A 14,638-nucleotide genomic window follows, 5' to 3' on the forward strand; every position below is an offset into this window, starting at 1 on the left:
CAATGTCAAGCTTTCTACTTTAATAAAAGTCTTTCTATTTACATATACATAATGAGAATTAAAATCCTTTGTCCTGTAACCACTCTTCAACTATTCTGACATAATCGCCCTTGATATTGATATGTCCAGCAACTTCCTGAACTTGTAACGATATATACTTTCCACTTCTCTTCTCTACATAACACTTCAAGTCATCTTGCAAAGCCTGCAAACAAACGATAAAAATATATACAAGTTCACCATCATTTGTTAATCATTATTTAATTAAGCCCTTTGCGAGTTATGAACCATCAATCACTACATTCACAAGTAGCGACAGTCTCTAGTAATACTGTCAGAACAGTGCTTAAGACAACATTCGATAAACATAAAACAAGAGACACACACCAAGTTCTAAGAGAAGAGAAATAAATTCTCACTTCGCAGTTGATAAGCAAACCCAGCTCTGGCTGGATTTATAACGACATACACTACCATTTGAACCACAATGTCCAAAATATTTTCAACATACCCAAATGTCCCCTTGAATACGCTTTAATTTTGTAGTTTTTATTTCTCCTCTGCCTTGTATCTTCAAGTAGAGCGGTAACATGTGATTCCTATTTCGCTCCACGAAGTATGGATAACTGGAAAGAGAAGCTAAAAGAAAAGGTAAAAGTTGTGTGTAAATTGTCCAAGTATGCTACTTAACTCTTATGATAACTGTTTATAAATTAAATAGTAGACTATGTACCTGTAGGGGGTCTCCATCCTGATGGATACTCTGATTTTGTCGAAGGTTCCGGCACGAATTTTGAGGGCAGGAGTCTTTCCACATACTTCCATTCCTCAGGAGAAGTCGATATCTCTACATTGGTATAAAGGTCAGGAGAACCAACAGGCTTACTGCTTCTGTATGATGAGTTTCTTGAAGGCTGTTAAATATGAATAAAATAATGTTGTTTACTGAACTAATAAAGTATTACAAGGCGCAAAGTGGACTTTCTATCTGCAAAGCAGAATAGCAAACAATCTAGATTGCACTGTATATTTATGATTCGTTTCATGTTTACATCTACAGTTTGCGGATATCATCATCATTGGAGGATCAGTGAGGGAACTAGAATAGATGCTAGAGGAATTGGAAAGAGTAAGTGCGGAAGCAGGTTTGAAAATGAACCCAAAGAAGACACAATGACCAACGACAGGAGAGAACCAATAAACGTAAATGGCACACAGCTTGAATATGTCTCAGAATACATCTACCTAGGCAAAATATATCTTTCCACATGCACAGCGATAAATAAATTAAAAGGAGAATAGGACAAGCTTGGAGAAAATTCTGGAGCTTGAAGTTCATACTGACTGATACATCCCTGAAGACAAGCCTGAAAGTGGAGGTGTTCGAGAAATGTGTACATGGTCTTTGAACGAGAAGTTGAGACAGATGGTAAGTCTGCCAGAGAAAAATGAAACTAAAAATAATGCAAGTGACGCTAAAAGACCGAATCCGCAATGTGGACCTCAGGAAGAACACGGGCATGAAAGATGCAGTACAGGTTGCAGACGAACTCAAATGGAAATGGGGAGGTCATGTAGCTAGAATGCGTGACACCCAGTGGAATACAGTGTGACCATGTGGGACCCCAGGATAGGGAAGCGGAGTGCAGGAAGACAGAGAACCTGATGGGCGGATACATTCACACAGAGAGCGGGGAAGCAGATCAACGTGGAAAAAACTGTCGAAGAAAACATCAATCGGTGAAAAGTGAAATGTGTTCTAAAGTGCCAGCAGCAACTCAAATGAATATGTGAATAGTGAAATGATGCAAAGTGCGCGGCAGAATCAGTGAATAATGACTGTAAACCAGTGAAAGTGCTTCATACCCAGCACGAGAGACTATGAACAAGAGAACTAGGTCGAACACTCTCTAGGGTAGCTCACCTAAAGAGTGAATCAAAGCTACCCTACCTACGTGCAGGAGGCCTTAACCTTCGAGGGATTTCATAGGCTAAATTCTAAATTCATGTTTAATTTGAGTTGCTAGAATAATTAATCAGACGGCTGTATTCATAATTTAACTTCAATTTTTTTATTGGTTTATTTTACGATACTTATAAACTGCAAAGGTTAACTAGCGTCTGTGTGAAATTAAGATGTTAATGCCAGCAAAATGAGACCAGGGTCCAGCACCGAAAGTTACCCAGCATTTGCTCTTAAGGAGAATGGGTAGTGATTATAAAAGTTTGGTTCAATATTTCTAGGCTTTTAGTGTTCAGAGTGGAATAAAAATTTCCATGGTCATACAATCAATCATTCTGAATTCAGTGGTATAAAAGGTAGTTTCTTATTCAAGTGCAAAAGAAGAACCCTAACTGATAACCTGTTTTCCCACCTCATTCTTCAAGTACCGTACATTTTTTATTTAAGTAGGTTATTTTATGATGCTTTATCAACATCTTATGTTATTTAGCATCTGAATGAGATGAAGGTGATAATGCCGGTGAAATGAGTCCGGAGTCCAGCACCGATAGTTATCCAGCATTTGCTCATATTGACTTGAGGGAAAACCCCGGAAAAAACCTCAACCAGGTAACTTTCCCCGACTGCGAATCGAACCCAGGCCACCTGGTTTCGCGACCAGATGCACTAACTGTTACTCCACAGTGTGGACTTCATGTACACATTACTTGCTACAATCTTCACTCATAGCCTAACTTATGCCTTACATTTTTGTTAAATTATCAAGTAATGTAGGCTATATTGTAAATTATAAAGCAAAATTTAGTTAAATATTTCACCCTTAGTGAAACAGAAAAAAATATTAAACTTCGATTAACAATTTCTTCCATTTTTTTCAATCCTATATATATTTTTTTCCACGTGTTAATGTGTATGTGATATTCTTAAACTTGTAGCTACGTTTTGTAAGGCACAGGCTGCAGAAAACCATGTAAAAATTTCATGGAAATTGATTCAGTAGTTTCAGAGAAAATGCACTTAAGTTTGAAAAATACTAACTTACGGAAAACATTTAAAAACAGAACGATATATTAATTACATGCACCGCCAAATTTAAAGAGGCCATTCAAAGGGCTTATCTGCAGAGATAGCCACTCAGATAATCTGTCCGAAAGAATTTGTCGGGACACCAGGTCAGTGGACACAAAAGCGGTGACAATCCCAGAAAACGGGGAAGTATGGCAACCCTGTCTTCAAGTCATCCATCGCACCATCTTCCCATCTTAAGTTGTCTGCAAACTGCTCTACTTGCTATAGGTTTCCATTTAACTTTTTTACCAGTGTCTGGTCATCCATCCTTATTATGTAGCCTACCCCAACCATCCTATTCTGAGTGATGCAGACTGAATTGGTATAGGGAAGTGGTATTTTGGCAACACGAGTCCTAGGCCACATTTCGCCATAAAATTTAGAATTACATGACATTCACCTTATGGTTGAGGGGGAGGGGAGAATTCAGCATGATCGTGATACGCAAATCTGTATGATAGACTTATTTCTACTTGGAATGTGATGACAGAAATTAACCTAGAAGAATAATGTTAGTCAGATACTGTGTTAACTGCCGTATCACTGAATGTCATACTAGCCTATTACACTTCACACGATCGTGGAATTAGCAAATGAAGAAATGATTCCCTTTCGGCCCTTCCCTACGAAACAAGAAAAAACTGATTATCGTAGGATCATGTTCATAACATATACGTGAAATGAAAGGGACTTTTAGATATTCGAGCCAGATAAAAATACAAAGGCAAATTTATAGTTAAGCTAAATGACAGGTTTAAGGCAATCATCTCGAAGATTTGTTTATGCACTGTGCAATTAAAAATACTCTACTAGCATTTATTTATGATTAAGGTTGCTATCTTAATCTAAATAGGTAGGCTTATGTGGTTTTTTGTGAGAGCTGTCACGTTTAGTTTTGTAACGATCTATAAACAGTAGTGAGGTTAGGTCTTACACATTGAACTGTATCTTAAATCCGTTGAGAATGTGAGGTACAATTTTATGCTGCTTCAGACTGCTTAAAACATTGCTTCCATTTTGTTCATAGCTTTATCTCTTTTATATAAAAACTATTAACAAAAAAAAAAAAAAAAATCACTAGGCCTACTTTCATTACTTTTCATATATTGTCATAATTTGTTTTTAATAGATGTATATCATACCGTGAATATTTGTGGACGCTGAAATTTATTTAGAAAATTTTCTATTCTAACAGTTTGTATGCAAGTGACTATTCTTCTCCCTGCCATGCTAACGGGCCACTATTGTGGTATCGGTATTTGTGCACTATGATAGTCAACTGTTTATTTACCCCTCTTAACCCTATTTCTCCGTTGGATAGCTGTGATCACCGCCTTTCAAATATTCCCTTCAGTCCGATTCTGGCGGCTGTGATTATTTGCCAATATGGAGTAAACGCGCACTAGTATTTTTATATTTAAAGATATTGTATTCCAGTTGTAATTTAGCAAGGATTTAGCACATGATTTGAAGCCGTAGACACCGACGTTCTCGTACATAAAAAATTCGTGTGTGAACATGGTGATCTAACTTTGTTATACATGTGGACGCATTAGGGTCTACGTGCGTCTGTGAGCATAGGTGGCGCTAAATAACACGAAACAAGGAAGGTGTTTTCTGTGTGTGTGCGCTTCCTCTCCAAGTTTTGAAACACTTTTTTGAAACAACGAAGGGGACTGTCATATGAATTTATAATGGTTAATGTACTAGAAGGTATGGTAAATGTTTCTATATGCAAGTTTTAAAGCATAGTGTAGTGTAATTGGCAGAAACTTTACTCAAAATGTTGCTAATTTTACGGATTTCACCTCGATCGTCTTTTGTTTATGAATAAAATGTAGTTTTTTGTACCGACTATTCCATAGTGGTATTGCCCTTTGTTATTGACAGTTTCGAAGATATGAAAACATTAATGATTAAAAACTATGAAATGGTTCGAACTGCCTTCCATGTATTTCCTATGTCTGTTATGCTATCTATATTTGTATCTTATTACGCATGGAATCAAATGTATAGATATTTTTGACGAATATTAAAACATCGTATATCATGTTCCCATTTAATCCAGACCACGAATTGTGATTGCCGTGGTAATTGACCTCTCGGAAAAAGTAGCAATACGTCGGAATATGCGTAGGGTGTGCCATACTAATGAAACTGTGCCTTTAGTTACAGATGTAGACTGAGAACTGCAATGGCTGGTAGAGAAAAGAAGCAGCTCGGCAATAAACAATTGGGGGTTAGAAAAGAAACTGATAAAGCCGCGGAATCACAGAAAGATGAAGCTGCACCTAAAACAAGAGAGAGTAAACAAGTTCAGAAGGATGTTATTCAAGGAAAAAGGTCCATTCCCAACCGAAGATCAACAGGTGGCATAAAGTCAAGAAAGAGTGCTGGAAATGTAGATGTCAGTTTGAAAAATAGAGGTACTGTAGGTGTTGAGACAGCTGCAGGAAGGAAGTCAATTCCTCATGTAAATTCTGAGCGAAGTCCGAAATTACGCCAGGCCAGTAAATTAAATAAGTTAGGAAGATCGCGGAGCGAGACAAATTTAGCCAGTCAGGTTCTTCCGCTTTCAGGTGATACGAAACGCTCACAGAGTCCACGCTTAAGCAATGTAAATAAAGTTTCTAAAGGTGGTAAAACTGGAAGAAAAACAGAAGAAACAAATTTGGCAGATGGTTCAAATAATGTACAGACCACAAAAACACAGAATGCAAAGTTAAAAAGGTTTGGTAAATTGAATAAATTAGGGACAAGTAGTTCAGAAATACGAAATGGAACTAAGGGACGCAATGCTCCGTACATAACAAGGTCAGATTCTCCTGCTCGAGTTCTGAGAAACGGAAAACGAAGAAGACTGAAAGATCCTAGTCTTCTGGAAGGACTTGATGTAGGTTACACCAAACGAAGACGGCTACACAGCACAACCAGAGATGGCAGTGGAAGTGAAATGGGCTGTAAAAGTGAACCTTGTTTAGATGATCAGTCCAGTATTGCAGGGAGTGATATTAGTTTCTATGATTCTCCAAGATTGGAAAATGGAAAAACAAACTGGGATTCAGATTGTGATTCCAAAACTATAGTGGATGATCCGAAACAAGAAGAAATTTCAACTCAGGGTGTCCAAAGTGCACTATATCCAGATAACCAGTCCGATACTACACTTGATACTTGTTTAGGAAAATCAATTTCAAACAAAATAGCCGAACTGATAAATAGAAACAAGTTTCTTGAATCTATTGGTAAGGAAATAACTCCTAAGGTAGATGGAAAACCAGCATCTACAAAATCTTCAGAATCAGTTGTAACAAATACCGAGAAACTTGCAGAAGCCGAAAAGAAATTGACAGACACAAATTCCAACGTATGTGGTCCAGAACCTGTGCCACCTGAGAAGACTACCAAGTGTTCAGCCGAACATAAGGATCTCAGTGAGCATAACGCAAAATGGACTCCCAGCAGCTATGAAAAAACAGAAGCCAAAGAAAAAGTTCTCCAACTTGTGCCTGCAAGTAGTAAAGTGAATGTTCAAGATTCTGCTGAGTTAAAAGAATTAGAACATAAGAATGGACAAAATCCTTCAATCGATATACCTCTCAATGCAATTTCTGACAAATCAAAGAAGAAAATAAAAGAATTGAAAAACATAAAGAGTAAAACAAATTTTTTCCAGGCGTGCCCAAGCTCTAGTGGAGTATTCTATGTTGTTCAGAACACGAAAACTGTCCCGTTTCGAAAAGGAGAATTAAGGAGTGAAGAAAATCAAACTGCAGAGCCTACTAATCCGCAGCCCTTGAATATCGATAGCAAGAGAGTTAATTCATCTATTCCAGAAGAGCAGTTTGCACAAAACAGCACATCACATGAAAGTAAATCAGATATTACAGTTGGGAAAGATGAACCTCTGCATGATAAAAGATCTACCGTTCCTGCTCAAATGTCAGAGGGGGACGCTGAGTTATCAAGTGTTAAGGATTCTGTCAGTGGTGGAAATGTTGAGTGCTTTAGTGTTAATGTTGACAATCTAAAGTGTAATAATAGCGATGGTAATAGTCTAAAAATTATTGACAATAGGAGAAACTCTGTTAATAAAATAGAATCGGATGACTCTGTTAATAAAGTAGAATCGGATGTTAAGATTGACTCCAGTGCAATCAGAATTGATCCTGGTGAACTTGCTGCCTCCAAAACTTGTGAAGATACTTGTAATGTGAATAATTCTGAGGATTCTCATATGGAAGGGACAGATACAACCTCGAATGAATTTAAAAATTATATTCCTAAAATAGATTATGTTTGTGATGATCCTGTTGTACAATTGGAGCATTCTGTTACGGATGTTAAAACTGTTGATATTGATGAAGTCAGCAGTAGTAATGTCACTGTTGATAGTAAAATTGATAATGTTCAGTCAGCCGATGAGAGTGATAATAATGCATGTTTACATGAAGTAGTTCAGAAATTTGACGTGAAGGATGCCCCTCATGTCGACCAAACATTAGAATCTGTTTCAGATGGAGACCAAAAAACATCTGTTCTTACAGAGGTAACAGTCAAGAACCAGGCATTGTGTACCGAATATGAAAGTGAGACATTCGATGGAAGTAAATCTGCCACTAGTCTATCAGTGGATAAAGTACAAGTTGCGAATAATTGTTTTAAATCAACGAAAGAAGAAAAGTCTGTGAAAGCAAATTTTCCAGTAAAGAAACATGATGTTATCAAAGACGAATCAGAACTGCTCTCTCTCTGTTTGGCTGAAGATGATTGTACAATGGAGTGTGATGATGCTGCATTTTCAGCTAAAATTATTTCCGAGACTGAAGAAAAGAATGTTGTGGAAGTAATGGACATTGAAAAGAGTGAAACAAAGGCAGACGAACTACCTATGGATATCAGCACAAACTCTCTGATAGCACAAAGTATTACACCCGAAGAAAATGTGTGTGCAGACGACGTTAGTTTTATGGAAGTCGAAAAACAGACAGGAAAACAATTAATTAAAACTGGAGAGAACGAAGTAAACTTGGATTCAAAAGAGGAAGAAGAAATAAAAAATTCATACAGTGATACAAAAATTCTTCAATCCAGTGCCGACTCAGGAGCAGTTGTTGAAGAAGAAAAAATTTCATTTGAGGGAATTGAGGTGCCCACCTTGAAATCTGATGATTTAAATGATGTGATCGAAAGTGTAGAAGCTATTATTAATAAAGAAGATTCTCTTGCTGTGGGAACTGAAATAGAAAAAGAAGATCAAATTTCTAATATTACAGACTTGTGTGGTAAATCAGAAGAAATGGAGAGTGCTACAAACTTACCGGTAGAAAGTGAGGGCAGTTCGGAAGTATTGACAGAGTTGAAGAAGGATGAAGCAAATACAGAGGATGAAAAAGAAACTTGTAAGCTCCAGAATGGAATTGAACCAATATTATTTTACTCTAAAGAAAAGCTGAAAGATTCTGAAGTACCGGTATGTGATTCAGAAGTGAAGCTTTCAGATATACTCTCAGAAGAAAGCTGTGATTCTAAGAATTCCAAACATGAACCACTTGAAGGAAATGAAGTCACGAGTGATGGTTTCATGCCCATTATTCCAGAGTGTTCTAAGGAAGTTGTAAATTCAAGTGACGACAGTAAACTGTTAAGTTCAGAAGTCTTCCAGAATGATGCTGTTGAGGAAAAATGTGATGATTCTGTCAGTAAAGCATCAGCAGTTGAATCCAAGTGTCTATCGAATGTTAGTGTTGTGCTGCATGACCTGAAACAACAGCTCGGTGACTCGTTTGCTGAGGTGTCCAGTTCCATAGACAGCGGCGTGGTGGATAGTTCTCCAAGTTTAGATGCTGCAGAGAAGGATTCTAAAATCATTGACTCTGAAAACGTCGTTACAGAAGGAGAAGAAGTGAGTCCTGAAGAACAGGCCATCAAAGAGACAGTTCTGAGTGCTCTTGGATTGCAACCGCTTCGTACATTGCAGGTTAGTTCGTACATTGAATGCTTACAAAATAAGTAAAAGCTTATATAAAAAGTAATAATTACAAAATCTCTTACCACACTGTAGTAATACACTTTATTGATTCAACAAACTTAAATGTATTCTACTGCATTAATTTTGTCTGTTTTCTTATTATATCCTCTAATGCATGTGTGATAGTATGTGAAATGATCTTAAGAGGAGAAATTAACTAAAATTTAAAACAATAACTTTAATTTTGTTAATTTTAAGTTAAAGTTGAAATGCCAATGACTTCTTTTCAAGCAATATTCATTATAATGGGATTGCTAGGAGAATGACTCTGACAGTTGTATGCAATGTTCTAGCAAACAACGGCCAGCTTCACATGTTACTGTTGTAAACTTTGTTATATATTTTTGTGTCTAAGCTGGGACTGGGCATCGAGAGCGGATCCAGACTCTAAATGGGGACGCTTAAATGTACGGTCACACGTCGCTACTTTTGCTGCGCAACTTTTGTACTGCAGCTGCAAAAGTTGCGTGTCATGTTCACACTTAAGCCAAAAGTAGCGTGCTGCACACTACTTTTTGTGCTGCGCAACCCGAGTGCAGCAAAAGTTGCAACTGGACGTTGCGAGTCTGTTCACACACAAGGCACTACTTTTGCAGCTGCAGTCATGCTGCAGGTTTCCATCTCCATGTTGACTTCTCAATATACATTTTGTTGTTATGTTCGCATTATTAAGAAATTCATGCGAAAGCTTACTTATCTATTATTTGCTTTTCTGTCCTAACTAGTATTTTTACTATAAAGCTTTTAAAAACGCCTATATACTTAAATGATAACCAACAGCATATTCACGTAATCAATGTTGGCAACCCTCCTGTTTGAAACTACGCTACGGAAAATTAAAAAAAATTAATTACATCGTCAGCAAATATGCTCAGACTGTGTTGTGCATTTAATAACTGTTACAAATAATTTATTTTCATCACATCTAACATTAAAATATATCCAAACAATAAAAGTATCATTGGCACATTTGGGTGGCAACACTGGTTGCAACCGCAACAAAAGTTTCAACAAAACCGATATAAAAAATGCTGCGGCTGCAACCCTGAGAACTCTGTTCACACGTCGCTACTTTTAAGCTGCGCGCAGCATGAAAAAGTAGCGGGCAGCAGGTTCGGCAGCCGCTACTTTTCAGTTTGCACTGTTGTTCACATGTCACAGTGCAAGAGTTGCGCAGTTTTTTGTACTGCAGCATTGCAAAAGTAGTGACTTGTGATCGTACCTTTATATTCATCCGTCACTGAATCAGTGCTGCGCGGTGTTCAGCGGGGAAGAAAGGGGATGAAGAGAAATCATATGGATGCCTGTGAGAAAGTAGAATCCGCTCTTGCTGCCCAGTCCTGGTCTAAGCCGTACTTGTACGAACTTGACACCGTGATGGGAATATAATGGTGAAGCAGTGCGCAGTCTCGCCAGATCTCGTACTACGTGATGACGTCACGCGGGAAGCATTGCGAACTCTCTCGCAGCTTGCTAGCTTAGCTCAGCTCAACTCCGTAAGGTTTTGGAAGTGGAGTAGGTTAATTGATTATGAATACCAAGAAATCAGAACCAAATATGGCATTTTATATTACTTGTTATTAATTAAATATACTAAATTTTATTAATTCTGTATGTTTAAAACATAAAACAATTTTAAGCACAAGAGGTGGATACAGTCACCCCATTCGGAATTTAAAATACCAACACGCGTCGAAAAAAAATCTGAATCTAAATTTAAAAAATAATAAACAAGTTCACCAAAATTCAGATGTAACAATTCTTCAGTTCTTCTACAATAGACCTACATATTATAATTATTTAACAGTAAATAATTGAATTATTGAAACAGCAGTATAATTTGTGAGCTAAAAATAACTATAAAGCTACCTACTAAAATTAAATTTACATTACACATTCAGTTTATGACAAATGGGCCGGTTTCACCAACTTCCTCACTAAGGTTTTAATGATTTTTTTATTTATTTACTAGTTCATTAAATCATTTTTATATCTCACCAACCATCTTTAGCCTAAACGAACCAATAAAACTATCATTAAATTTAGTGATAGAAATTTCCGAATTTTAAATTTTTAATGGTTCATTAATTGCAATATAAAATGGCGGAACGTTTCGACGCAGAATTGTTAGGCCTATATCGGGAACTGCTCGAAAATTAAGAGTCAGATGAAAATAATGTTAACCATTTAAGTAACGATAATTTTGAAAATTTGAATGACACAAAAATTCACGAAAGATACCGCATCACGAAGATCGTGGTACTCAAAATTTTAGAAGAAATTGATCATAGGTTAGAACAGGCCTGCAGAACTGTAGCTCTTGAGAGCGACTGCTATACTCCCCTTTCTTACCGTACCCACCTTTTCTACCAGCGCGGCCATGACGTTCTAGTTACGCTCGGCTGCATTAACATTCATTCGCGGCGGCAGGTATACAATACGCTATCAAGAATTACAAATGAACAGGTAATAAAATTTTTAGAAACATACCTTTAGAAAATAAGAGAAAAATGAATGAGGGAAATAAATAAATTAAAAGACATGTAAAATAAATGTTAAAATGTATGTATGCATATAATGTAAAAAGATCTCCCTGTGTATAGCTTATATCGTCCTATTACTAGTAAAGCCGATTAAATCCACTTTTTGTGTAAAATAAGTTAAGTACAGTCCCCGACATGTCTTTCCGTGCTCTGTATTTTGCTAAAATGAAATAAGTCCGAAATGCTGCTTGCAGGTAACAAACCAATTACTTTATTTGAAGAATTTATTATGATTTTTCGTGCATTAATAAAGTTTTAATTCCTGTTTTTACAAAACTTGTATTACTGGTCTTAACTGGTTTTACTAGTAATATGACGATAAATAAATTGTACGTTGGTAAGTGAGTGATAGCTATATGACCGGATTTCAATGCTGTCATTGAACATTGTAACGCACTCTAGCCAAATAAATAAATAAATAAATAAATGAATGAATGAATGAATGAATAAATGAATAAATAAATAAATAAATAGACAGATAGATAAAACAGTACATACATAAGTAAATAAGTAGGCCTAAATAAGTAAGTAAATAAGAAAATAAGTAAACAAATAATACGTGTACTGCAGTTTAAAGAGAACTGCAACATGGCAAAATCTAAACCCGTGAAGGAATACTACTTCCAAAGGAAATGGGAATATGATTAATTTGTTGTTGAAGACGAAAGAATTGCTTGTTTACTGTGTCCCATCCAATTTATTTCCACTCGTCATTTCCATATTAAACTACATTTCAACAAAGTCCATATTAAGAATTATAGAATGCACAAACTTTCGGGTAAGTTCATTATTACGAACTGTATATTGATTATTTATTTATATACTGTAAAATTAAGGACGTCACTCGTTGTGTTAATTTTGAATTGAAATTAATAGTGACTTTCAAGGTTCATTACTTAAACGCTATAAATTTACGTTTCCGTCGGTGATGATAGGAGGAGAGTTTTCGAAAATCTAAAACAGGTTAGGTGCAAAGAAATCTCAAAGAAACTACCAACAGGAAATCTAGCATAATTGTAAACCTTGAAACGAGATAACGCATTATAAAAACAATGAATTTATTACAATCCTTTTTGAAAATTACATGCCGCCACTGATGGACCTTTGACGACAAGAGAAGGTAAATAACCCTACGGGGAAATCGATCATCCCCAATAGAAGTGGAGTGAGGCTGTCGTCATATTTCCCCTCCTTACGAGTTCTGCAGGCCTGGGTTAGAATGTCATAAAACAGCTGAAACAAAGCTGAAACTAGTCAACTCAGTAACATACAAATGAGTTTTATTTTAACACATGAAAGTGGTTATTATAACTATACCTAAGAAATATTAGTAAATTAATACATAATATGAATTCAAACATAACAAAACTTAATTGGTATATTAACTTTCATTTATTAGAATTGTATTATAGCTAGCTATCAGATATGTTTGCACTGGCTTTAAAACAGAAGCAAAAGAACTGGATTCATGGAATTTATATATAATTTTCTTTCCAAAGGAAATTTCATTTGCAGCAGGATAACCACCCCGCGCACACCGCCATAAATGTTCAAAGACGATTCACGTAAAGGCATGAAAAAGAGGAGGATTGACAAATATCGAGACAACCCACCTCAAAATCCAGATCAGTTGTGGGATCAAGTTCTGGCTACCTGGGAAGATTTCGCTGAGGACCAGAACTATTTCCGCGATCTGATGGACTCAATGTCCCGAAGATGCCAGGCAGTGATAGACGCCAGTGGCATGTGGACAAAGTATAAGATTCACATGTGTATTTTTTTATTTTTCTTTAATTTGTTTGTTTATTTTTGTTGTATTTCGGGAAGAAAATTGATCTCCCAAGAGTTTTCTTAATTCTCCTAGTGGAGCCAGAGTTGCGAAATAATTCGTTTCACTACAAAAAAAAATAGAAAATGAAGAAAGATAGCATGTATAAAAATTAGTTACGTTAATAAAAAAAAGATTCTCACCGAGAGTCGAACTCGGGTCCCACGGTTGGCAAGCCAGCATACTAATGACTGCTCCACCAAAGAGCCGAGACGTAATAAGCGTTACGAGGCATATAATAGGTGCTCGGCTTGAAATCTAGGGAGACAGCGCATATAAACGTACTCATGTAAATCGCGGCCAAAATTTCAACATTTCCACTACCAAGAGACATAACAAAACTGTTTTCTAATACTGTACACGATATGCAATACAAACGTGGACAAATTATTAGCAAAATTGAAGATTTGTATTGTATATTTTTAGAAAATTTGACTCTTCAATTTGGACTATATTTGATATTTTTGCATATTTACAAATTATTAGCAAAACTGAAGATTTTTATTATATATTTTTACCAACTCTTCAATTTGGACTACACTTCACATTTTGGATATTTCCAAATTATTAGCAAAACTTAAGATTTTCATTTTATATTTTTACAAAATTTGACTCTTCCATTTTGACTGCAGTTGACATTTTTGCATATTTATAAAGTTTTAGCAAAATTAAAGATTTTTATTGTGTATTTTTACAAAATGTGGCTCTTCAATTTAAACTACAGTTACATTTTTGCATATTTCTGTCTACTATAATGATGGAAATATGAAAATTGTCAACTGTAGTCTAAATTGAAAAGTCAAATTTTGTAAACAGAATTATCATAAAAATCGTCAATTTTGATAATAATTTGTCCACGTCTGTATAGTAGACTGTGGTTTCGTATAAAGAGTTCTGATATAGTTATGAAAAATTCATAGATCGCATTTATTTATCCTTAATGAGCCATTATTTACTGTTCATTAAAAGTTAAGAAAATTTGGTTGGTGAGCAGCTCGCATTTTAGTGAATCGTTAAATATTTTAATGTTCAGTAGTTAATGTTTCATTTGAACTGATTTACTGAAGGTTGGTGAAACCGGCCCATAGACGTAGTTTCGCTAAATATACTGTGGTAATGCTCAAATGTCACTGTGTGATGTGCGTTATTCCAAGTACCTCATCGATTTAAAAATGTGTCACATTAATAGCATTACTGATACAAGA

At 36.0% G+C, this 14,638-nt stretch overlaps 2 protein-coding genes across 3 annotated transcripts in view; one reads left to right on the plus strand and one right to left on the minus strand.

Moving 5' to 3' along the window:
- On the minus strand, window positions 1-4,342 carry mRpL49 (mitochondrial ribosomal protein L49). Its single transcript, XM_069828255.1, has 4 exons — window positions 4,174-4,342; window positions 734-914; window positions 512-639; window positions 1-205 (listed from the first exon to the last, which is right to left on the minus strand). The coding sequence occupies exons 1-4, from the start codon at window positions 4,258-4,260 to the stop codon at window positions 59-61; spliced, it is 543 nt and encodes a 180-aa protein (XP_069684356.1). The 5' UTR covers window positions 4,261-4,342; the 3' UTR covers window positions 1-58.
- The window catches only part of east (enhanced adult sensory threshold), a 56,236-nt gene continuing 45,940 nt past the window's right edge, over window positions 4,343-14,638 (plus strand). For both annotated transcript variants that reach the window (XM_069828252.1, XM_069828254.1), the window contains exons 1-2: window positions 4,343-4,744; window positions 5,201-9,011. In XM_069828252.1, the coding sequence (XP_069684353.1) occupies window positions 5,226-9,011 (3,786 nt within the window). In that variant the 5' untranslated portion in view covers window positions 4,343-4,744; window positions 5,201-5,225. The remainder of the gene's footprint in view (window positions 4,745-5,200; window positions 9,012-14,638) is intronic.

This window comes from Periplaneta americana, chromosome 6, assembly GCF_040183065.1.
Source record: "Periplaneta americana isolate PAMFEO1 chromosome 6, P.americana_PAMFEO1_priV1, whole genome shotgun sequence".
NCBI classification, from domain to species: Eukaryota; Metazoa; Arthropoda; class Insecta; order Blattodea; family Blattidae; genus Periplaneta; species Periplaneta americana.

Coding starts and splice junctions, on each gene's coding strand:
- mRpL49 (XM_069828255.1), bottom strand. CDS start 4,260: ATGGCAGGGAGAAGAATAGTCACTTGCATACAAACTGTTAGAATAGAA. Junction 915..4,173: donor AGCGTCCACAAATATTCACG/GTATGATATACA, acceptor CATATTTAACAG/CCTTCAAGAAACTCATCATA. Junction 640..733: donor AGGATGGAGACCCCCTACAG/GTACATAGTCTA, acceptor CTTTTCTTTTAG/CTTCTCTTTCCAGTTATCCA.